This window comes from Labrus bergylta, chromosome 3 (genome assembly GCF_963930695.1).
Source record: "Labrus bergylta chromosome 3, fLabBer1.1, whole genome shotgun sequence".
NCBI lineage: Eukaryota > Metazoa > Chordata > Actinopteri > Labriformes > Labridae > Labrus > Labrus bergylta.
The window spans coordinates 36,035,058-36,058,986 of record NC_089197.1 but is presented as its reverse complement, the minus strand read 5'-3'; the positions used below and the strand labels follow the sequence as shown (position 1 = coordinate 36,058,986).

General features: G+C 40.6%; 1 protein-coding gene across 2 annotated transcripts in view; it reads right to left on the bottom strand.

The window, feature by feature from the left end:
• Positions 1-23,929, bottom strand: part of efl1 (elongation factor like GTPase 1) — a 78,332-nt gene that overhangs the window by 1,670 nt on the left and 52,733 nt on the right. For both annotated transcript variants that reach the window (XM_020641431.3, XM_020641430.3), the window contains exons 18-22: positions 22,831-22,960; positions 22,509-22,635; positions 19,616-19,820; positions 17,122-17,645; positions 6,566-6,750 (exon numbers count right to left, since the gene is read on the bottom strand). In XM_020641431.3, coding sequence (XP_020497087.2) covers positions 6,566-6,750; positions 17,122-17,645; positions 19,616-19,820; positions 22,509-22,635; positions 22,831-22,960 — 1,171 coding nt within the window. The remainder of the gene's footprint in view (positions 1-6,565; positions 6,751-17,121; positions 17,646-19,615; positions 19,821-22,508; positions 22,636-22,830; positions 22,961-23,929) is intronic.

The window sequence follows — 23,929 nt, the reverse complement described above, 5'->3', positions numbered from 1 at the left end:
TGGAGGGATAATTGACTCTGGAGATTCCTGATCACCTTAAGTTGGATCATGACTAGTGCTATTTTTTTTATTTTTTTTTTTACTCTTTGTTATTTCCAACTTTAACAAACATAAAGCAGAACAAAACATAAACAAACACACATCAAAGTAGTGAGGGGCTCTCAATATTTCCTCTTAAGTCTTTTCTGCACAGCAAATATCACTATCCGTCTTTTTATACTGGTAATCAGTCCACTTTATCCAGCGTTGATCATGGGTCCGTGATCGAGTTCGCAGGTAATGAGTCAGTTTTTCCATAGAGAAAATTTCTTCCACAATGGCCAACCACTGTGCTGGACTTGGAGGATCACTTTTCAACCAGTTCCTTGTGATGGCCTTTTTACAAGCAAGAATCAGGATTTTAAAAAGGTAGATATCCTTCTTATGGGTCAAGTCATTAGGAATCAGGCCCAGATACACAATCCGGGGATCTCTGGGAATCTTATAACATAGAATATCTTCAAAAGACTGAATAACCCTATCCCAGAATGTTTGCAATTTTACACATAACCAGAAAATATGTGAGTTATTGGCATTCATCTGCCCACACTGTCTCCAACATTGCTGTGGAGTACCGAGTTGCTTATTTTTTATTTGGGGTGTGACAAAAAAGCGTATAACATTTTTCCACCAAAATTCCCTCCACCTTCTAGAGCTCGTGGACGACTGTTGTGTTTCACAAATGTTGACAAGTTTGTGTTCAGTTCTAGTTCCCATTTAGTCTTAACATACCATGTATTGCTTCCAATTTGTTTCTGCAAACTTCTATAAAGTTTAGAAACAAGCTTTGATGAAGTGTTTTTGTAAGCACCAATCAGAGTTTCAACCACTTCGCTACCTTCAGCTGAGATTTCTTTTTTTATTTCTGTATCATAGAAATGTCTGAGCTGTAAATACCTAAATAGGTCCCCATTCTCTAGCTTAAATTCTTGTTTAACTTTCTCAAAAGTTTTAAACCTTTTTCTCCCTATGAGTGTACATATAGCTGTTATTCCCTTTTCACTCCACTTAGCAAATGTATTATCCATCACTCCAGGTTTAAATCTAGGGCTCTGAGAAGGCCATATCAGAAGTTTACTATCCCCTTCCAATTTATACTTCTTAACAACTTCATACCATGTTTTCAGTGTTCCCTCTAAAATAAAGTTGTCCACTTTTTGTCTATACTTTCTTTTCCACCTAGTCTGGCCTGGGGTTGAAACTGCATCACGTTCAGCTCAATATGTTTCCATTTAGCTTGGTACTCTGAAGAGCACCAACACACAATGTATCTCATTTGGGCAGCATAAAAGTATTCCTTAAGATTCGGGACAGCTAGACCTCTGTTCTCCCTGTCGATTTGAAGAGTCTTGAATTTTACCCTTGGTCTTTTACCTGCCCAGATTAGCCGAGATATTTGTTTATCCCAAGTTGTAAACTGAGATTCTGGGACTCTGACTGGTAGTGAGAGGAAGAGATACAGCAACCTTGGCAACACATTCATTTTCACTACCTCAATTCTTGAATTAAAGTCCAATACTAGTGTTGACCATTTTGTCATATCTTTCTGTATCTTATTGTTAATAATGCTGTAATTTGCTTCATATATATTATTCAGGTCTTGAGCACTCCCAAATACTTCATTGATTTTGCTTCCTATTTCAGATGATATTTCTGACTGATTAGCCGGTTTGGTTTGTAGTTCAGAGAGAGTACCTGTGTTTTTGTGATGTTTAGTTTATAACCAGATATCTTACCATAGTCATCTAAAACTGTCATAAGTATGGGGAGAGTTGTATTTGGATCCTGGAGGTAAGTTATAATGTCATCTGCAAATAATCCAATTCTATGTTCCTCCCTTGCTATGTTGACACCTTTAAGTTCTTTGTTTTGTCTGATGGCTTGAGCTAAAGGCTCTAGGAACATTGCAAATAGAGAAGGACTCAGGCAGCAGCCCTGACGAGTACCTCTGAACAGTTTAAAACTGCTTGTCAGATGGCCGTTGATTTTGATTCTGGCGGTTGGGTCTTTATATAAAGATTTAATACACTTAATGAATTGGTTATTAAAGCCCAGTCTTTCTAGCACTCTGTACAAAAAGGCCAACTAACCCTATTAAATGCCTTTTCTGCATCAAGACTTATCAGGGCTGCTGTCAATTTTTGTTTGTTTACTTGATCAATAATATGAAGGGTTCTCCTGATGTTATCCTGTGTTTGTCGTTCTTTTATAAATCCGGTCTGGTCCTCGTCTATTAAATCAGGCAAAAAGTGTTCCATTCTAGCTGAGATTATTGATGTAAACAATTTATAATCTACGTTCAGAATAGAGATTGGACGGTAGGATCCGCAAACATTATCTATTCTTACCTTCTTTAGGGATGACAGATATCACAGCTTCTTTCCATGAAGGTGGTGTCATTGCTTTATTGAGTGTCCAGTTGAAAGAGTCTAGCATTACAGACGCGAGATCCTCCTCAAATATCCTATACCACTCATTCGGAAAGCCGTCACTCCCAGGGTATTTATTTGTTTTCAGTTTTCTGATCGCTATGTCCAATTCTTTTCTTGTTATGGGTGCAGTTAAATTATAATTTTGTGTTTTTCCTATTGAGGGTAGATCTAACGATAATAGGAACTGTTTTATTTGTTCTTCCTCTACAACCTCAGACTGAGTATAGGGTTTTGTAATAGTCTTTAAAGATTTCTTGAACTTCTTGCGGTTCATAGGTTATTTTATTGGTTACCGGATCTCTAATCATGTGTATTGAGTGTTGCATTTGTTGTGACCTGCGTCGTCTCGCTAATATTTTTGTTGCTTTTGAACCTGATTCATAGAAGGTTTGTCTTGCAAATCTCACTTTCTTTTCAAGCTCATCATTCAAGAAGTCCCCTATTTGTTTTTTAGTTTCTTTTATTTGGTTAGTCAGTCCTCAATCTCCATTTTCCTGTTGCTGTTTCTCTAGTCCTCTCAGTGTCTCTTGTAACTCATCGTATATTGCCTTCTTCATTTTGGTTAAGTATGCAGTTCTTGAAATTAATTTCCCTCTCATTATCGCTTTAATAGTATCCCATAGTATAGTTGGATCCACTTGACCATTGTTGATAACTTTTATACAGTCACTGATTTCTCTCTTAACCTCTTTTAAAACTGTATCATTGTTTAGAATTCCAACATTTAGTCTCCAGAGTGTATGTTTCGATCTGTTATTCATATTAATAGTAAGGTAGATTGCATTATGATCTGATATGTCTGCTGTTCCTATTGAGCATTCCTTTACCCTGTATCTATCTATGTTGTTCAGTAGTCTATTCTGGAGTACACGTGGTTAGTAGCTGAGTAATGAGTAAAGTCTTTTTCTTGTGCATGAAGGCTCCTCCAGACATAGTACATCTCTGCTTCTTTAAGTAACATATTAAGGTCTTTTGACTTAAGGGATGTCTGTCTAATTTTGCTTGTTGTATCTATAGAGTAATTAAGAACTGTATTCCAGTCTCCAGCACACTAAAATGCCTTCACTTTCTGAGACTATTGTGTCAAACATGTTTTTAAGGAATTTCCTGTCGCTCTCAGGTGGAACGTATACATTAACAAGTGTGACCAGTGTTGTCTATTTTTCCTTCTATAATGATATATCTGCCTTCTTTGTCTCCCTTTTCTTTGATGAGGTCAAAGTTAAGAGAGTTTGAGATGAGTGTAACCACTCCTCTTTTACGACTATTTTTGCAAGAACTAAAGAAAGTGTTAGAGTACCCAAACTTTTTCAATTTATCATGCTACTGTTTTGACATGTGGGTCTCATGTAAAAATATGACTTGCATCTTATCCTTTTTCATTTTTGCTAACACCCTACTCCTCTTTCATTCACATTTAAAGAGACAATTTTCAGGTTATGAGACCCTACTGTGCACATGCCAAGTCTTAACTGGTTTGGTAGCCCCTCGTAACAGAAAAAGAACAAAGTTATGAACTATTGAACACATACAAGAACAGACCTCCAAAAGAGGGGGAGACTCTTGCTCCTCCTCACCTGTGACCCCGTTGGCAGGTCGGGGGAAAAACCTCTCACTAAGAGAGTGCCCAGTCTTAAAGGTGGTCAGTAGAGAGTCAAATGAAATTAAATCCATCCTTACAGTCCAACACATCCTGAACAAAACAAAATCGCCTCTCCCAGGCATTTAGTAAACAAAGAATGGCCAACTCAGGGTTTTTTTTTTTTTACTATACCGGATCGGATCATGATGATAAAGTCCTCGTTCATACTTGCTCAGCGGATCCCCCCTGAAACTCCTGTAGTCGTTCCCCCGCTCTCTGGGCAGCAGCCAACTCTCTCTCCCGGTGGCCCGCTGCTCGCTGCCACCCAAACAGCTCACGGAGCCGCTCCCCTCCGCCTCCGGCTCCCTCCGCGCTCATCGGCTCCTCCACGGGAAATCCTTGCTTCTTTAAATCCCGCAGCACCTCCTGGGCATTTGCGTACGTTCGGGGTCCAGTGTTCCAGTGAATCCGCATGTTCGTGTATGGTGTTTGAAAGCAGATCCCTTTTACCTTCAGGACTTTCTATATTCCAATATACTCTTTGCGCTTTTTTACGATCTCGGTCGCATAAGCATGATCAAAATATAGAGTTCTGCTACCCAGCTGGATTTTCCCTTTTTTCCAAGCTTCACCTAGAACCGTCTCCTTAGTCGTATACTCCTGAAAGTTGATTATTATGGGTCTCGGTGGAGCTTTGGGTCAGGGTTTAAAGGCAGGAGAACGGTGAGCCTGTTGTATTTTTTAGCTCCAGGTCTTGTGGTAAAGGCAGCTCGCTTCTAAGGAGTTTCTCAATGAACTTTGGTACCGAGTTTCCCTCCTCTCCCTCTGCTACTCCAAATATGCGTATATTGTTCCTCCGGGACCGGTACTCTAGGTCCGTTAGTTTTCGCTGCAGGGCCTTTTGCTGTTCCAGGCAGGTGCAGAGCGCCTCGGTCGCCTCCGCAGCCCACTCCTCCACCTGCTCCACCCGTGTCTCCGTTTCGCCAACTTGGTCAGACAGACCCTGCATCTCCGTTGAAAGGCCGTCTAGTTTTCTCTTGATTTGTTGTCCCACCCGATTAAGCTATTTTCTCAAGTTATTGTTATCCCCCTTTAGGTCATCCTTTAGGTCTTGTATCGCTGTAATTATATCTTCGGGGTCTAAGCTTGAGCCTGGGATTTTCTGCCCGCTTGCACCTTTAACTGCGCTGCCGATACTAGCTTGATCTGCTACGGTGTTAGCTTTCGCCGCCGAGGAACTTTTATCCTGCTATTTTGGCATTTTTTCTTCCCCTTTAAGGCCTTTTGTGTTTCGTCTCCCACTCATCTATAACCAAATTGTTAATTGTTGTTTTTTCGAGTTCTAGGGAGGGTATTCCCAGGGTAGTCTGGGAGAGCGATTTCACGTGCGTCCAACTACTCCATCAGCTAATCGGAAGTCCATGACTAGTGCTATTTTAAGGAACAATAATGTAATGGTTGACCCCATATAGCCAAGTAATTGATGATTCGTTCGTCAGAGCCTCAGTGGAATGCCAGTCTCATAGGCGAGCACAAGGATAACTTCATTTCAGCTTTATCAGAGTGTTTAATGTATAATTCTACATAGATTTGTCTGTTTTCTCCAAATAATTCATCGCCTTATTAATACTTGTAATGCAGTTATGAAATCCGCTCGTGCTTTCAATCAATCTCCTTAGTGTGTGCATGAAGTCTGTTTAATCAGACTCTTTAACAGCATCACCACCTCATGATCAATAAAGTTTATCTTTTCTTTAAGAAAAGTGGGAGCTTCACAAACACACACATTGCTGTTTAGCCCTGGAGGCCACAGTTTATATTCCATATTTTCTCATGCTTCATGAAAACACTCCCGGGGTGTTGCAGAGAAAATCACTCAAAAAGTTGGGACAGTGGCAACAAAAAAACATTATCTTCCTCTCATTCGGTGCCGGGTCTCGTCGACCCAGACTTCCTTCCTCCCAGGCACGTTTTCAAGCTCCTCCTCCCAGTTGGACGTGCCCGGAAGACCTCCAGAGGGGGGCGACCAGGAGATATCGACTGTACTACCGAGCTCCCCACCCTATCTCTAAGGTTGAGCTTAGAAACCCTTGTATTCGTGATCTCATTCTTTTGGTCACTACTCACAGCTCATGACCATAGGTGGAACATCTCACAATTCATTATGTTCACTGGTAACAAGTTTATTCGGAATGAAAAGAGCAACAATTTTCCCCCAAAAAGCTGCAAGTAATCTGCAAATTTAGTCACCTGCAGTACATGTTTAAATCAACTGACTCAAATAATCTGAAGAAATGGGACATGGCCAAAACTAATAGGTTGATAAACTTGAGTTTTTAGATTACTTAACCAAACCAGATTTCAATAGGCTACAGAGTGTAGTTGATTATTTTGAGGCAGGCATATAAGAATACAACTAAAGGCAAGCACAACAGACTTTTTGCTGATTTAAGCTGTTTCCAACACTCTGTTACTTAAACACACACACAATCAGTACACATCTTATACTCACCTCCCAGTGGCTGAAGACTAGTTGAGGACTGGCCAATCCACTGGTCCTCTTGCGGATCTCATCAGCAAATCCAAAGCTCTCAGCCACAGGTAGTACAGCCTTGATGATAAACATGTCTGTCCCCTCCTTCATCTCCTCATGGAGGACACGACCCTCTCGCTTTCCTAGTACACCATAAACTCGGCCTGGTACAAGAAAACACATGCCATGGTATTTAAGGCAAATTCTAAACATAATCAAATGTAGCCAATCTCAGTCTTAGTCATGAAAAATAAAAAAGACACATCCACTTGTCAGTGCTGTCTTGTTCAAAAAGTAAAGGAGACACTTTTAGAAATGACCCAAGCCTAGGTTCTTTGTTTTAGTGTAGCTCTAGTTTTATATTCTTTGGTTATGAGGTGTCACTGTAGTGTTGCCATATTATCTTGTTTAATTTGTTTTTAAAGCAATGGGAGATATGTGTTCAATAAAAGCTCAAGAAATTATGGTCTTCTGGCACTTGTGACCTAGTGGTTGGTAGCGTGCCCCATGTACTGAGGCTACGGTGCTCAAAGCGGGCAGCCTGGGTTCAAATCCGACCTGTGGCTCCCTTTCGGAATTTCATGCTACACTCTCTCTCTCCCTGATTTCCGACTCTATCCACTGTCCTGTCTCTATAATGAAGGCATAAAAAGCCCCAAATTAGATCTCCTCACTGTGGAGAATGGTTATTTCAGAATTTAAAACATTTTATATGACTGGTTTAGTCGCAACTTGTTGCGATACTAAATGAGGAATATTTTGCTGTTGACTTATATTAATATAATACATTCTAAATTTACTACTAATTAGTTTATTATTTATTGTAATAATAATCAGACACAGAATTTACAGGTATTTCTTAATTGGTTTTGGTTTATGAGATGAGATGTGAGAGCTTGTAGAATGTGATGTGAGAGCTTGTAGAATGTGATGTGAGCTTGTAGACTGATGTGAGAGCTTGTAGAATGTGATGTGAGAGCTTGTAGAATGTGATGTGAGAGCTTGTAGAATGTGATGTGAGCTTGTAGAATGTGATGTGAGCTTGTAGAATGTGATGTGAGAGCTTGTAGAATGTGATGTGAGCTTGTAGACTGATGTGAGAGCTTGTAGAATGTGATGTGAGAGCTTGTAGAATGTGATGTGAGAGCTTGTAGAATGTGATGTGAGCTTGTAGAATGTGATGTGAGCTTGTAGAATGTGATGTGAGAGCTTGTAGAATGTGATGTGAGAGCTTGTAGAATGTGATGTGAGAGCTTGTAGAATGTGATGTGAGAGCTTGTAGAATGTGATGCGAGAGCTTGTAGAATGTGATGTGTGCTTATAGACTGTGACGTGAGAGCTTCTAGAATGTGATGAGAGCTTGAAGGAAAAAAAGTGAACTTGTACGTAAAAATGTTTAATGTTTCACACGTGAAATGAATTTCATGTCACTAATGTGTAGACTGATATTTACACAAATAAAATGACAGCAGCAAACTTGTAATCCAACATTTACTCACATGTTTTTTTTTATTACTCGTGTCCATTATCCTTTATAACCACAACTCTGCGGTTACAACTTCTCCAATCTGCCGATACAACTGCACAAACTACTTTTCTCGTGTGAATCTGCGCTGCTTGAGTTTTGCAACACATTTTGCGAGACGTCTGTAGCAAAACAAATTTGTACTTGTAGAAATGCCCCCCTCCCCATCCCCCTCCCCTTGCTGTGTGTCTGCATGTGCAGGGAATTGGCCAATGAGAAGTACATTTCCAGTGAATTCAGTTTATATATTCACCAATCCAACTAAATGCTCAGCTCATTGGCTTCTTATTCACCACCGGCCGTTCTCAGTACGATCACGAGCAGAACTAAAGGTTCGGCCGTGTTTCAGCTGAATAAGTTCTGATTGGCAATCAGAGATGTGGTGAAGTACTGAACTGATTCAGTACACTGAAAAGAACTGCTTTTCACATTACTAGCTTGTAATAACAGTTGTTCTTTATATATTTATTATCCAACACTTGTATTAAGGAGGGCCTTAGTACCTGGTGTACTATTAGAAAAAAAGTCTATTTGATCTGAGATAACATTTTGTAATGGTAAATAAGATAGTAGTGGATTCAGACGCCATGTTAGTTGGGATGTAATATTATCTGGGAAGCTCATATCTAATTGGACGGGAGAGTGGTCAGAAAATACAATATAATGATGTTGACAGCTGATAACAAATGGAAAAATTTTATTATCAATAAAAAAAAATCCATCCTTGAGTATGAACGGTGGACAGGTGAAAGAATAGTATTGTTTGGTGGCAGGGATTGAATCATTTGTAAGCATCCTTGTGAACTGTGAACTGTGGTTTTAAATTTAGATTCATTAATTGGGAACTTAGAGTTCCATCTATATACATTTGGCTCTAACACAAAATTAAAATCACTCCCTAAAATTAAATGATAGGTGTTGGGATCAGGAAGATTTGCAAGAATGTTGAAGAAGATAGCCGTGTTTTTGTTGTTGTTGTTGTTGTTTTTGGCGTGCGTATGTGTTGTTCAATGATATCCTCTATGTCGGGGAAACAAGTAGGAACAAGTAGGAGTAGGAACATTGGTGTTTATCTCTTTTTTTGCAGTGTTTTTATTAAAATGCGGAGCCTAATATATCCAACAATATAATAGACTAAAGGTTTGCATATGCGGCGCTTGGAGCGGGGTCTAGAATGTTGGCAGTCCTAGTGTTAATGGGATGACGTATCCCTTTAATATTCCAACTAATAAAAGCCAGGAGCCAGGAGACAGCGCATTAGGCATATTCATATATTAATAGGGATGTAATGATTCACTCAACTCACAATACGATTCTCTCACGATTTATTTTACAAAATAAGACTGAAGAAAAGAGATGACTGAAAAAGATTCCTTCGAAGATTTTTCGAAACGTGTTTCTTTAAATGACAGCTGTCAATATAACTGAACAATTATTTCAACTTGTAATGGTCTGTCCAGCTTAGTTTTTGTTCCTGCAACTCCTGTTTCTGAGCGCACCTGAATGCATCTCTCATTGTCTGAGCTCCCCTGAATGCAGCATGCTAACAGCGCATCCCTTGAGTAACGGCAGAGAGAGAGACATGCCCAGAAAAGTCTGAAGTAGATAAACTAAGCAGACTACTTTATTTTCTGATGTTCTTATGGACTTTTTATTATTGTGTGTGTCTGTGAGACACAACCACACACACCCAGGCCTCCGCTGGTGATAGTGTGCGCGCAAGTGTTTGTGTGTGTGTGTGTGTGTGTATGTGTGTGTGTGTGTGCATCGGGGTGAAAACTCCGCCGTGCACGACTTTAGCTATTGTGAATGTACAAAAGTAGGTACATAGATTAAATATTCGAACCCCAAAAAGGGCATAATATGGGCTCTTTAAGTAATCTGAGTACAGATAGAGTCCCTGACATTATAAAGGACAAAAATAAATAAATACAAATTTACCCCCTTAACACTGAGTACAAGCTGCTGCCATCTACTCGCAGATATACTGTGCCCATGAGGTGCAGGACTAACAGACTTCAAAACTCATTTGTCCCTGGTACCATTGTTCTCCTCAACAATATAATAATAAAGTTTACCTTGATACATTTTCCCAAAGCCGTGCTAACCCACCCAGAACAATGGAAGATCACTCATAGCAGAAGTGCTACCCACTAAACACAGCAGAGCAACATGTAGAGAAAAAGAATAAGGCACATCAGGAGTGGTATTAAAAGACAAATTATTTGAATTATTTGAAAATTGTATAATAGAACTAGAATCATTTGGCTGAATTACAAACAAAAACAAATCACTACCTAGAAATAAACAGGATGGAATGCAATACTTTACTTATTAACGTATGCAATGGCAATGTAGATTTGGCTTTAGAGGCTTTCAGCCATCCATCTCCATCTGTAACCTAATCAAGGAATCATTTGTCACCTATTCAGGATCCTGGGATGTTGTGTGTAAGTGATCCACCCTATGAAGCTGCCTTCTGATGTCATTGAACGCAGCACAGGCTTTGGCTGTTTCCGCTATGTAGTCATTCTCTGGAGAGAAGCGCTGCCAAAACTTTTTACTTTTTATCAAGTTTTAACTACTTCCTCGGTTATACTTGTGTTTTTAAGTTTTAAGTATTTCTTCAACATAGATAAACATTTTTAGCCTTTGGGTGTTTGGATATTACTTTTAAAGTGTGGTAATCACTGAAGCCTGCCACTGGAAGACTGCTGCTAGCTTTAAACTGTTCGTAAACATCTGGAGCTAGCCATGTCTGTGTGTACGAACTGCGAACATCAGTACTCACAGTTAAAGGACGATATCCAACGACTGAAGTCCGAACTTCAGAACAAGGACCATCTGATTGAAGGCTTTGTTTCCGTGGCTGCTGCACAGTCAAAACACATATCTTATATGCAGTCCTCGATCCTGGCGGTCCGATCGCCATCCGCACCATCCTCGCCGGCATCAAAGCTGGTGTCTGCCTCGTCCGCCACTCTTCCCTGGCTGACCTCCACTCACCTCGGCCTCGCGCGGGCCTACCCGGAGGAACCGGTAGCCGAAACGACCGGTAGCCGAAACGACCGGGCACCGCTCTATGGGAGACCTCAGTACAGGGGCCTCAGGCACCGATGGCGTTGGGACAGAGGGTCTGGCCAGCGCCCTCACTGTGCTGGACCAGGACGCCACAACACCGGCCCCGTCAGGTAACTCCGAGAGTGCGACAAGAAAGAGGCTGCTGGCCCCAGTACACAGCTCCACTCCGAAGCCGCCCGAGCTACCCTGGACCGACGTGGTGCGCCGCAGGCGGAAGACGGACCATCTGGCCCCTCTGCAACCCCGGATGACCCTCCACAACCGCTTCACACTGCTGAAGGACGGGGCTCCGGTCGGCCTGGGACTGGAGGAGGCTTCTGCTGCCGCTGCGCGTACTCTTGCACCAAACGGAACTACTCGCCACTCCGCCAGGGCTCCACATGGATTTGCCACCTCACCTCCACCTGCAGCGTATTCTTCTGGTCGGGAGGCCCGCCACTCGGCCACTGGGAAGAACCGCCGGAAAATGCTGCAGGAGGCTGTCATCAGACGCTCTGGGGGTCTTCCCCCGGCTGAGCCACGGCGGCGGTCCACTTCACTGCAGTCACCTCAACATGACCCGCCCGCTTTACCGCAGGTGGTAACGGCCGAGCGCCCGCAGGCCGATCCAGGTAGCACACACTCATCACCTCCTTGCCCTCTTTTTCCCCCGACAACTCTAATCATTGGAGATTCAATCACCAGGAATGTCCGCTTCTTTAATGCCACCACACACTGTCTTCCCGGCACCACTGTCCCCGTAGTCCTAGACAAATTCCTCAGTCTTCTGCCTTCACTCCCAGTCTCAATTAAAAGAGTCGTTGTACACGTGGGCACAAACGACTCTTCCCGGCGGCAATCTGAGTGCACCAAAAAGGATTTTAATCTCCTTTTTAACGTTTTAAAGAACTGTGGAAAATCAGTTTTTAACTTTGGACCCATTTCAACCTTTGATTGTGGTCCTGAGCGTTTTAGCCGTATCCTCTCCCTGCACACCTGGCTCCAGCACGCTTGCAAATCACACAACCTAGATTTTACTGACAATTTTAACCTGTTCTGGAACCATGCCACACTTTTTAAAAGCGACGGGATTCATCCAAATCCGTTGGGCAGTCAAATGTTGTCCGCTAATATCCAGCACACTGTCCAGTCCTCAACACCTGTATGACATCTATCTGAGCACACACCCACATCCAATCCCCTCTCACCTGTTTCACCTCAGAACAATCTACTCACAGCAAGCCCCTCCCCTACTCCTCACACCTGGTGTCACTCTTTTTCTCCTTCTTCTCTGTCCTCCAATAACTGTCATACACTCTCTACTGTCACAGACCACAGCACTGAATTCACTATCCCTGTACACGTCACCTGCAGACTGTCTCATCAACATCTGCCACCTGTCAATTACTGTAACCACTCCAATCTCACCCAAGTACGCCTCCAACCTCTCTCACAACCAACCTTTAATTGCACTTCAGCTAACTTTGGTCTTTTAAATATCAGATCCCTTAATAATAAATCTTTTATCTGCCTTGATTTTATAAATCATAATAATCTGGACTTTTTTATTGTCACTGAGACCTGGTTGACTATGGGAGATTGCAGTCCTCTGATTGAAGCAAACCCCCCTGATTTCACTCACCTTCATCAGCTCAGGCTGTCAGGCCGGGGAAGGGGGGTTGCTGTTATTCATAGAAAAGATTTTAAATGCTCTCCAATTATACACACTCATTTTACATCATTTGAGCACCTTGGTTTTATTGTTAACTTAAAAGATCCTGTGCTAATTTTAATCATCTACAGACCACCCAGACCTAACAATGTTTTTGTTGCAGAGTTTTCAGAGTTTTTATCACATTTTATTTCTAAGTATGATAAAATCCTTGTTTTAGGTGATTTTAACATACATGTCTGTTGCCCCTCTCAGTCCCTCGCGGGTGATTTTATGGATATTCTAGAATCTTTTAACCTTACTCAGGCAATACAGGAACCCACTCACTCTAAGGGCCACACACTTGATCTTGTTTTATACAGTGGTCTCTGCCCTAACAACTTTGAGACAAAGGATATCTGTGTGTCAGACCACAAACTGGTTTTATTCAGAATGGTTCTACCTCAGCCACCTTTTATTAGCAAGGCACCTGTCCGCAGCAGGGTTTTTAACTCTACGTCTGCTAGCAAGTTTAAGGAGCTTTTTATTTCTGTCTCTTCAACTGCCTTTTACCAAAATTTTAACACAGAGGAGCTGGTCTCCTCTTTTAATCTCACCTGTCAAACTGTGCTGGACTCTGTTGCTCCCTATAAAGACAAAAAAACTAACAGAGTTCCACAGCCATGGCTAAACGAACTGACTCAGGATCTAAAAAGAGACTGCAGAAGGAAAGAACGAAAATGGAAAAAAACAGGCTTGCATGTATTTTATGAAATATGGAGAGATTCAATGAAACAATATCAAAAGGCAATTAAAGACGCAAGAGCAGCATTTTATTCTAATCTGATTTTAGTCAATCATTCTAACCCCAGAATTTTATTTAAGGTTTTAGAATCAATCACCACCCCCTCCCCTTCTTATTTTACTAATCCTTCTCAGGATCTATGTGAGAAGTTTTTAACTTATTTTATTAATAAAGTCAAGGACATTAGACAACAAATCATCCCCCCAGACCGTATTTTAGACACCAGCAGGGAACTTAACAGTTATTTTAGCAGTTTTGAGCCGGTGTCCTTGACCTTTATATCTGAAATTTTAACCCATATGAAATCAGCTACATGCAGCCTTGATTTTATTCCCACAACATTTCTCAAAGAGGTTTTCAACACAGTTGGACCCAGTATTTTATCCATTATTAATAGTTCCTTGGCGGAAGGTGTAGTCCCCTCTGCTTTTAAACATGCTGTGGTCCAACCACTTTTAAAGAAACCCAACCTTGATCCCACTGATTTTAACAATTTTAGACCAATCTCAAAACTTCCCTTTTTATCAAAAGTTTTAGAAAAGGTGGTTTCAACACAACTTTTATCTTTTATGACTGAAAATAACCTCTTTGAGAAATTCCAATCCGGTTTTAGAGCTTGTCACAGCACAGAGACTGCACTCCTCAAGGTAACCAATGACCTTCTTTTAGCAACAGATAGAGGGGAGGGCACAATTTTAATTCTTTTAGATCTTAGCGCAGCTTTTGATACTGTTGATCACACAATTTTAACTGATCGTCTCAGACATTGGGTTGGTTTAAAGGATACTGCGCTTAGCTGGTTTTACTCTTATCTTTTAGAAAGAACCTTCGCGGTCACCATCGGTAACTACTCCTCCTCTACCTCTAACATTACCTGTGGTGTACCGCAAGGTTCGGTTTTAGGTCCCATTTTATTCTCCATTTATATGCTGCCCCTTGGCCAAATAATTGAACGCCACAATGTCTCCTTTCACTGCTACGCAGACGACACACAGATATACCTTCCTTTGAGACCTGAGGACCCTAGCTGCTGTCAGAAACTGCCTAAACGATATCAACTGCTGGATGGCACAAAACTTTCTCCAACTGAACAATTCTAAATCTGAAATCATAGTATTCAACCCGCCAAACACCACTCATATCTCAAAGAGCAGCCTCAGTCCCTTATTCGCCAATGTCCAACCCACCGCCAGAAATCTAGGAATAACATTCGATTGCAATCTCACCTTTGAATCCCATATCAAAACAGTTGTCCGATCAAGCTTCTTCCATCTATGCACCATCTCCAAAAATAAAACAATTCTAACCCAACTAGACCTTGAAAAGATCATCCACGCCCTAATTTTCTCCCGACTTGACTACTGTAACTACCTCTTTTCCGGAATCACAAATAAGTCACGGTCTCGCCTCCAGCTAGTCCAAAATGCAGCAGCTAGGCTTCTTACTGGTTGTAACAGACGACATCACATCACTCCAATTTGAGCTTCATTACACTGGCTTCCTGTACGTTTTAGAATCGATTTTACTCATTACTTTTAAAGCACGGACGGGGCTGGCTCCAAGCTATATAACAGAGCTACTGACACCATATGAGCCAGCCCGCAGTCTTAGATCCTCAGGTGGGGGCCTCCTGGTCGTTCCGAAGTCGAGACTTAAAACTGAAGGTGACCGGGCCTTTCCAGTCAGGGCCCCTCGACTTTGCAACAACCTCCCTGAGGAGATAAGACTTGCAGATTCCCTAAATTCTTTTAAAGCCTTTCTTAAAACATACTTTTACAGACTTGCTTTTATGTGATGTCATCTTCTTAATGTCTTCTCTTACTGGTTTTACTATTTTTATCTTCTTTTACTTCTTACTGTCCTTTTATTTATGGTCTTATCTCATATTTATGCTCATATCTTAATCTCCTCTTGTGTTTTAACTTGGTAATTTCTTATCTTACTTAGTCTATTTATGTTTCATATTTATATTTACTTTTTATTTGTATTAATATTATAGTTTTGGGTTTTTTGATCCTTTAACCACTTGTTTTTATTTCTTTTACTGCTCTTACCTTCTTATTGCTGTTATCTTTTTATTTGCTTTTATCTCTTAGTTTCTTACATCTTTTTAAATCTCTGATCCTCTTGGTCTCAGCTCGTGTTGTTGGGTTCTTGTGTTGCCTGGGTTCTTATGATGGTTCTTGTGATGGTCGGGTTATATATGTCTGGTTGTGTATCGTGCACTTTGGGTTCTTTTCTGTTGAATTGTATTTAATTATTCTTAGTATTTTGCATCTGTTATATTCTTACTGTTGTTCATGTTCTTCTGTGTTTGGTTTAGTTTGCTTTGTGCTTGCTGTTTGTCAAAGCACTTTGTAAACCTGTGTTTTTAAAAGGTGCTATATAAATAAAGTTATTATTATTATTATTATTATTATTATTATTCAGTTCATCTCCATCTTGCTCAATTGCCGCAAAAAATGGTTTTAATGATCACTAAAACCCTTTTTTTTTGTGGAAATTGAGCAAGTGTCTTCTTTCTTAGTTCTTCTTATCTCACAGATGTTGCAATTTCTGTGGTTATCCCTCTGGGGACAACTTGAAATGATAAATGGACTTTTCTAGTTTTCTGACTACTTAAAGTGCTTATACACCACAGGTCACACCTACACATTTTCATGCACTGACCAACAGTTTCTTGCTCAAAAGACTTCATTGAAATAGATTCAACTTTTAAGCACAGTTTATGTGCTTTTAAACATTTATTGGGGAAAATAAATGGGGTCAGTTTCTTGCATTTTGGTCTTAATGATCAATATGAAAAAAGCTTAGCGATAAAATCGTGATCCTGCCATAAAAACAAACGTGTTCATTTTTTCATATTCCTCACTCCTCCTAATAGCTATGAGATGTGAAATGAGACTTCAGGATACAAAGACCCCCCCTATTACACACACACAAACAAAATAAAGTAAATCAGTGTGATGATGATGGTGGTAATACATAAATACACCAGCATATTTAACAATTAACAAGGGCAAGTATAACACCCCATCCCAGATAACACTGTGTGTTGAGCATTTAGAGGCTCCAGGCAATATGAGGTCCCATTTTGCTTAAAGCAATCTTACCAACCCAAAAAATATATTTTTATACGATGGAACAACTGATGGCTTATTTCCCAACTAATAAATCTTTCTTGCTAAATTAGCCAGACCGGCTAATACCCGTATGAAAGTTTAATCAATAACCCGAAAGACTCTTTGAGAAAACACTGAATAGCCATGTTGCTTTTGAACATCTTCTGTATAAACGCCGTGAGCATCATGGACAACATTTATTTCCCTAGAATTATATTAATGTGGTTTTAGAAAAATGAAAGAGAAACAGCCAAACCTGGTAAAAAAAAGAAGACACAAACTATCTACAAGGGTAGAAGGAAAAAGAAGAGAATAAACAGCGTGTGTGTGTGTGTGTGTGTGTGTGTGTGTGTATTTTGGTGTCATTCTTACCTAACACCTCAGCTGTGGCCATAATCTCACAGGTATACATTGCAGCCATGAGTCTCTGAGGCTGAGCCTGGAATGCGTGACGACAAGCCTCCTTCATGGCAGCGATCAGCTGACCAGACACGGGCCCGTAGCAGTCCGTAGAGGCGGCCTCAGGCCTGCATCGCACCTGGCTTGGCCCAACTGATGTGCCCTCTGACGGTGCAAATGCCTCGCAGCTTCCTTTCAATTTGTTGTCTGCTAATGCCTCATGGAATATAGAGTCCTCTTCTAAGGAGTCCTGATGTTGCGGAAAGGCTGAAGACTGAATGTCCCACCTCTCCACAGAGAAGCAAACTCCCATCAGGGGCTCCTCACACATGGGTCCTGACAGAGTTGCAAGCTGGAACCCACTGATGATGCTGTTATCAAAGTCTCGTATAACAACTGTCTGACCTATATCATCATCAGCTCCCTTACCCAGACACTGCCACACTGAGGGCCGATTATAGTCCTCCACATTGTTCAGCAGAATGTTGGGTCCATATCTGAAAAAAACAAAACAAGATTCAAACTTCAAATACATTTGCAGACAAATTTCAGCAGATATTTTGAACCTGTCAGAGGGAACTATATCTCCTGGGATCAATTGAACTTTAAACTTTCTTCCCTTGTTCCCTACACCTCCCATCGGACCTATTGCAAGAGAGACTAAACACATGCTTTGCAGAACATCACAGAACGATTTAGGGCACTTGCCCACTGAATAAGAAATGACAGGCAAGAAAGTTGGTTCCAAATAATAGTGTATGGCAAGCGGCTCTTGGACTTCGGCAACATGGAAAAAACTGGCAGTGCAACTACAGGGTGCAAAAGATTAGCCTCTCAACTATTATTCAAAACAGTCTTACTTATGATGTTGACCAATATCATTTTGTACCAAGTTTATTTCAAGGCACAAAATGTTTTTTTGGGCAGATCTAAAGAACAACCAAAGCATCTATAAGAAATAGACACTGATAGTAGGAGCGTGCACGAGTTCAAGATTATAATAGAAAAAGGGTAGCCATTTAAACAAAATTAATCAATTATTCATTATTTGTCTGCATGAATAAAGGCCTAATCCAATTGTTTTGCAGTTCTACATTACAGGTTAATAAAGTCAGAGCTTCTCTATGAAGAGGTCCCTTTACTCTTTTCTAATTATCAACAGAATGTTAATATCCATCAGGTCAATGTTAATATAATCAGTGTCAGACATGCCAAACTGATTATATATTGCCTCTCCTAATTAATGTCCAGGGGTGCAAACTCATCAGGGATGAAAAAGGTGACATGGATCCAAACCCCCTACAGGGGTCCGGGGCATTCTCCCCTGGGCAGATTTTTTTAAAATATCAAGCTTTAAAATGTGAATTTACAGACGTTTTTAGCATTCAGACCGACTAAAGAAGCAGTGCAAACAATAAGAAAAACACAATTGCTTGTCTATATCTATGTTCCGTTCTAACTGTTTGATAAAGCTTCAGTGAAACATGAAAAACCCGTGCTCCCAACCTTCAGTCCCTTTTTATAAATGGGATGAATTTGCAGAACAGGGCTTACCATGTTCTACTAAGGGGTGATGTGAAGGGTCTGAGAGAGCATCACAATGCAGTCATCAAGTATGACAATATTTTCTCCTCTATCATTAAATATGTAACATTATCAATATATGAACCTGATGTTTAGCTCCTGCTGGTTTTCATTAAGTTTATATTCCCTCTCTTATTACATGTGTTGACCAGCTGTCACTTTAATGTTTCCTGAGATAATAATGAACCAGAAAGCTGTATGAAGTTACCTTCAAGCTAGCACACATTTCTCTCAACATCTTTACCTATGGCTAGAGCGTAGAGGGAGCAAGGAGGAGCAGTACATGAAAACAGACACTTTTTTAGGACTTTAGCTATTGTGAACGTACAAAAGTACGTACATAGATTAAATATACGAACCCCAAAAAGGGCATAACATGGGCTCTTTAAGTTTATATTCCCTCTGGCCTACCTTATTACATTTGTTGACACTGTCACTTTAATGTTGCCTGAGATAATAATGAACCAGAAAGCTGTATGAAGCGGCAGGCGCGAGGAGGGTCTGCGGAGGGGCTGAGCGCCCAGCCGTGCATCTCCAAGATTTTGTAACAAAGTGGACGGGTTTGCGCCAAACGCGTTGCAATGATTGGCTGCAGGCCCGGAAGTACTTTCTTGAAAGTTGAGCGCTCTGACCGCAGTCAGTATGAAACGTCTCAACGTTTGCAGGGACTGTGCTCGCCGGCCACAAGAAGCATGACAGCTCGCGTCATAGACCCCCCCCAATATTTTTATTGCAGATCTAAATGAATCACACAAATGACATATTTGGGATCCAAAACGGCGAATTTCGCCGAAAGGTTTGCACCCCTGAATATCTCTTCTATAAATCCTGGAGTCACACATCCATGTGAACAATGACCATGCCTCAACATTTGGTGTCAGACCTGCGTGGCCCAAAGGACCAGATACGCTCTACAGCGTTTCTCCACTTCCTCCCCTGCAGAATGCTCTCCAGCTGGGCCTTGAGTCCAGCGATGGCTTCAAGGGTTCTGGGGCTGATGTTTATACTCCTTCCTTCCCTCAGTGAGATGTTTACCTGCTCCAGAGTCCGAATCAACTCTGTGCTACTCTCCAAGAGACAGGTCACTTCTGACATGAGAAACAACAAAAATAACAGCTTTAGAAAAGTGACATTTAGGTATAAAACACTGAACACCTCTGTAGCTTTACTCCCTATTATAGTTACAATCATGTAGGAAAATCCTTTTTTCGACAAATAATACTTAATATATTGTGAACAGTTTTATTCCAATTAGAACCCTCAAACTAATCCAATTTTAAATCCTTATTAATCATTTAATTGGATTTTACTTTTGACTCTTCAACTGAGCTCCTAGAGTTTTTTAAAGTGAAAAGAGTCATGTAAAGATGCAGCAGTGTCATTCATTTCAGACCTTAATTAATCGTGATTAACTACTTAAAGGTTTTATATGTGATTTTTTGATCCAGTAGATGTCGCCCTTGAGCACCAGCATGAAACCAAAACAACTCGCAGAGCATTGTTGTGTTAGTATGCTAATGCTAGCAATCTTTATTATGCTCATATCTTCACACTGCATGTAAATTTACCTGAAATGAGCGTGATCTAGAAACACAGTTAAGCAGTGAGTACAGTATGTTATTCTTCTTTTCTCTAGTCCCTCAATTAAACAACTTTTATACGCGAGGGGATGAGTTGGGCGGCCGTCCCGCCCATGTAAACAAACTGAAGATAGGACTCTGAAAACTGGGAAAGCATCACAGACAGTGGGACTCCGGTGTGACTCTGGGACTCTAGCTTGTCCAGTGTTTCCCACAAAATGACGCAATACCTGGGCAGTATCTGGGAGTTGGCAGGGGGGTTCAGGGGATCGACATACTTTTTATTTTTACTCTTATCTTGGGGTATATTTTAATATTAGGTTTGTATTTATATCAAATGTATGGAGCCCAGGAGGGGACATGAACGTAATTTTTTTTAAAAGCGCGCTTGTGACTTATAACTCCAATGTGCGCTTCATTAAGACGCACGCGCGCTTTAGTAAGACGTACGCACGCCTTAGTTTAGAGGGGTCTAGCTGCAGACCTCCACTGTGAGACACCTCCACTGTCAGTACCGGACGACACATTATTTTTTGTAGCAGTTACACTTGGAGACAACGGTAGGTGACTATTCTTTATCATCCAAAACAGCAGTTAAAGTTTATATGCACCAGAACTTGCATTTGTTCACCTTTTGATTGTTTAAATAACTTTAGACTTAAATCAAACATATAACAGAATGTGACATGTACGACGTATTTACCATTTTAAAACTAGTTGAGCGAACGATGGCTAGCATTAGCTACATTAGCTGTGTATGTTTTCATAGAGGGTGAACTTTATTCCTGTGAGCATACTGTGTATTATCAGCTCTATTAAACATTAGAGAGATTTTTCAGGCGAGGTTAGGTATTTGTGGTTTAAAAAAGGTTTGAAGTCTGTAATACAGACAAAAAGTTTTAACGTTGATTAAGCCGTTTAGAGAAAATATTCACTGAAATGCGCAGCTTTAACAGCATTGAAAGACGTTGCTGCGCTGCATGATTGAACTTCGTCTACAAAGTGGAAATGACTTGTAACAGTTTTTCTCTTTCGTAGATGCATCATTCCATCATTCAATGTGGCACGGAGCGGTCACAGTGGACAAACTAACTGGACTTTAGGGTTAAAGCGTACGTGGGCACGGTACGGTTTGCCACTGTGACCGCGTCCTCAGACTCACCTGGAAGTCCACAGCTAAAATATCTTTCCGTTTAAAGGTGACTATGCAGGTGTATGCCTACATACAACATGAGTGTGTATTATTTATTGTTAGTCACTGCCTTTTTTTGCTTGATTTGTTTACATATGTCAATAATAATCATACTTTTAAAGCATGTTTAAAAACACGAGTTTACAAAGTGCTTTGAAAACTAAGCACTATTGACTATTGAGCCGAACTTACTATTGAGCCGAACTTCATCAAGCTCATCCACAACAAATTCCCACATGTATTTATTTTTTTAATAGATTTTTTTCACTCACGGCCTCACGCCGGAGATCCGGCACGGGGTTTGGTACACGGTCTGAGGGTGCAGGAGGGGTTGGGGGACTCTTCTTTGATGACTGTTTTTTGATTATTTTTTTTATTACATCATGTATAAAAAATATCTATCTGAATAAATGAGTGGAAATATACTTAGGTGGTAACGTTGTGGCTTTTTCTTTTGGAACCTGCCGCTGGTACAAATACATTTCAGGAAAGAGAATGGCTTTTAAAAAAAAATTTCTAAAGAATGCTGGGCGACAAGGGAAGTGAATCAAAAAGCAGTCCATTGTTGAATTTTGCCGGATATTTCAGAATAAACAACAAATGTCAAATAGGTTTGCCTTTAAGCATTTTAAGTTCTGTTATCATTGCATTCCAGAATTACTCTTAAGCATGACCACTTTTTTCCATATAATCTTAATTGGACTAATTACTTTAGCTAGCATTAAATTGGAAATAATTGGTTGTTTTGTCTTCATGATTTACTGCTGGCAATATAGCTCTACATAGAAAGATAGAAACTTAGGAAAAATGTTTACTCTGTCCAAATACTTCTAAAAGTGACTGTATCTCAGTCTCTTTGCTTGGGTAAAATAACAGCTGGGCTCAGGTCTAGTAGTATGTAACTTTTAGGCCCGTGCACACACATGGATTAACAAAATACACAATCTCGTTCATTTAAAGCCTACTTAAAACCTTAGGCTGCTTGTTTTGTGTTGAGGTCTTACCATCAGGTAGGGGAATTGCCCGAATGCTGATAGTTGCCAGTCTGTTCGGAGTTGTCAGGGTGACGAGACCACTGGTGTCCACATGTAGGGTTGTAGACGAACGACCCTGAGAGGCATCATCCTTAACCTAGCAACACATATGTTCAGACACATTGATTTGCTTCTAACTGACCAATTTTTCAAAGATATTCAACACCAAAATCACTAAACAAGTCACTTTAGGGAACATGTGTAAGAGATCATCTCCGGTGTTCTATCTTCTGCTAACACTTCACAAAATGCTTCTAACAGAAAAAACTAAATGCTATCATCATGTGGTCACCTGATGAATTATGGCTATTTTCTGCTGCTTGCCCAGCTCTTCATTCACCATGTCCAATTTGGGAGGTCGAATCACTGTTTCTCTGAATGGAATGATGGGCTTGGATGAGCTGATTTCAATTCGAGCAAACCTGTTAAAAGACAAATAAAAATCCAGTTTTTTAATCTAATAAATAGGTATCTATGAATACGTAGAGGAAAAAAAGGCAATCACACATAGCAGTATTCACACCCCAATCCAGGTGGAGGAAATCTGTTTGTAACTGTCTGTTAACCGCTATTAAACAACAAACCAAGAAGAAGTAGACACAACAAAACACACAAAGAAGATGTAACATGACACGGTGGAATTAGTCGATCATGTTGAAAGTATTAATGGATATAAGAGTGAATCACCCAGAGGGGCCGATGCCCCGGAGCTAGGCAAAAGAAAACAGATGTTTTTAACAAGCCTCTGGATAGGAAAGTGGAGCTAGCTTGTGCGCACATAAGCCAGTCTGTGGTTCCTTACTGTCATACACGAGTGGTGTTAACAACTTGTAGCGGGTTTGACAAGTCAGAGTCAAGTCTGACAAATCAAAAATAAATGCAAACAAAAAATAGTCAACCTGCACAAAATATCACATAAGGAAGAGCCACAAAACAATCAAACAAAACAGCAATGCGATTTCAATAAAATATATTATCACATGTATCAACAACACTGCAAATAAAATGAATGTGCGTGTTTCACAGTCTGTGTTTGTAAGTAAAGTTCAGTCCGCTCCGGTGTACCCACAACCCACAGTTCAGTCCATTCAGTTCAATGTTCAAACTACAAAACAAAAACTCTGCTCTGGGTTTTACCGCGGGCCTCAAAAACAAATAAGTAAACAAACTCCAAAGAAAATCAGCTTCTCTCTTCGCGGTGCGACAATCAAAACACAAACAAACAAAAAACACACCAGGTACTCAGTCAGTCAGTAGGTTAAGTCAGATCAAATCGGGACCGGCATCTCATGACTCCAGGGAACAGCTGTTCCGCCAAGAACAGGGAAATAAACAAATCCATAAGGTAATCAGGCCTATAACAAACACACTCTATGCCGAGGTAACACTGA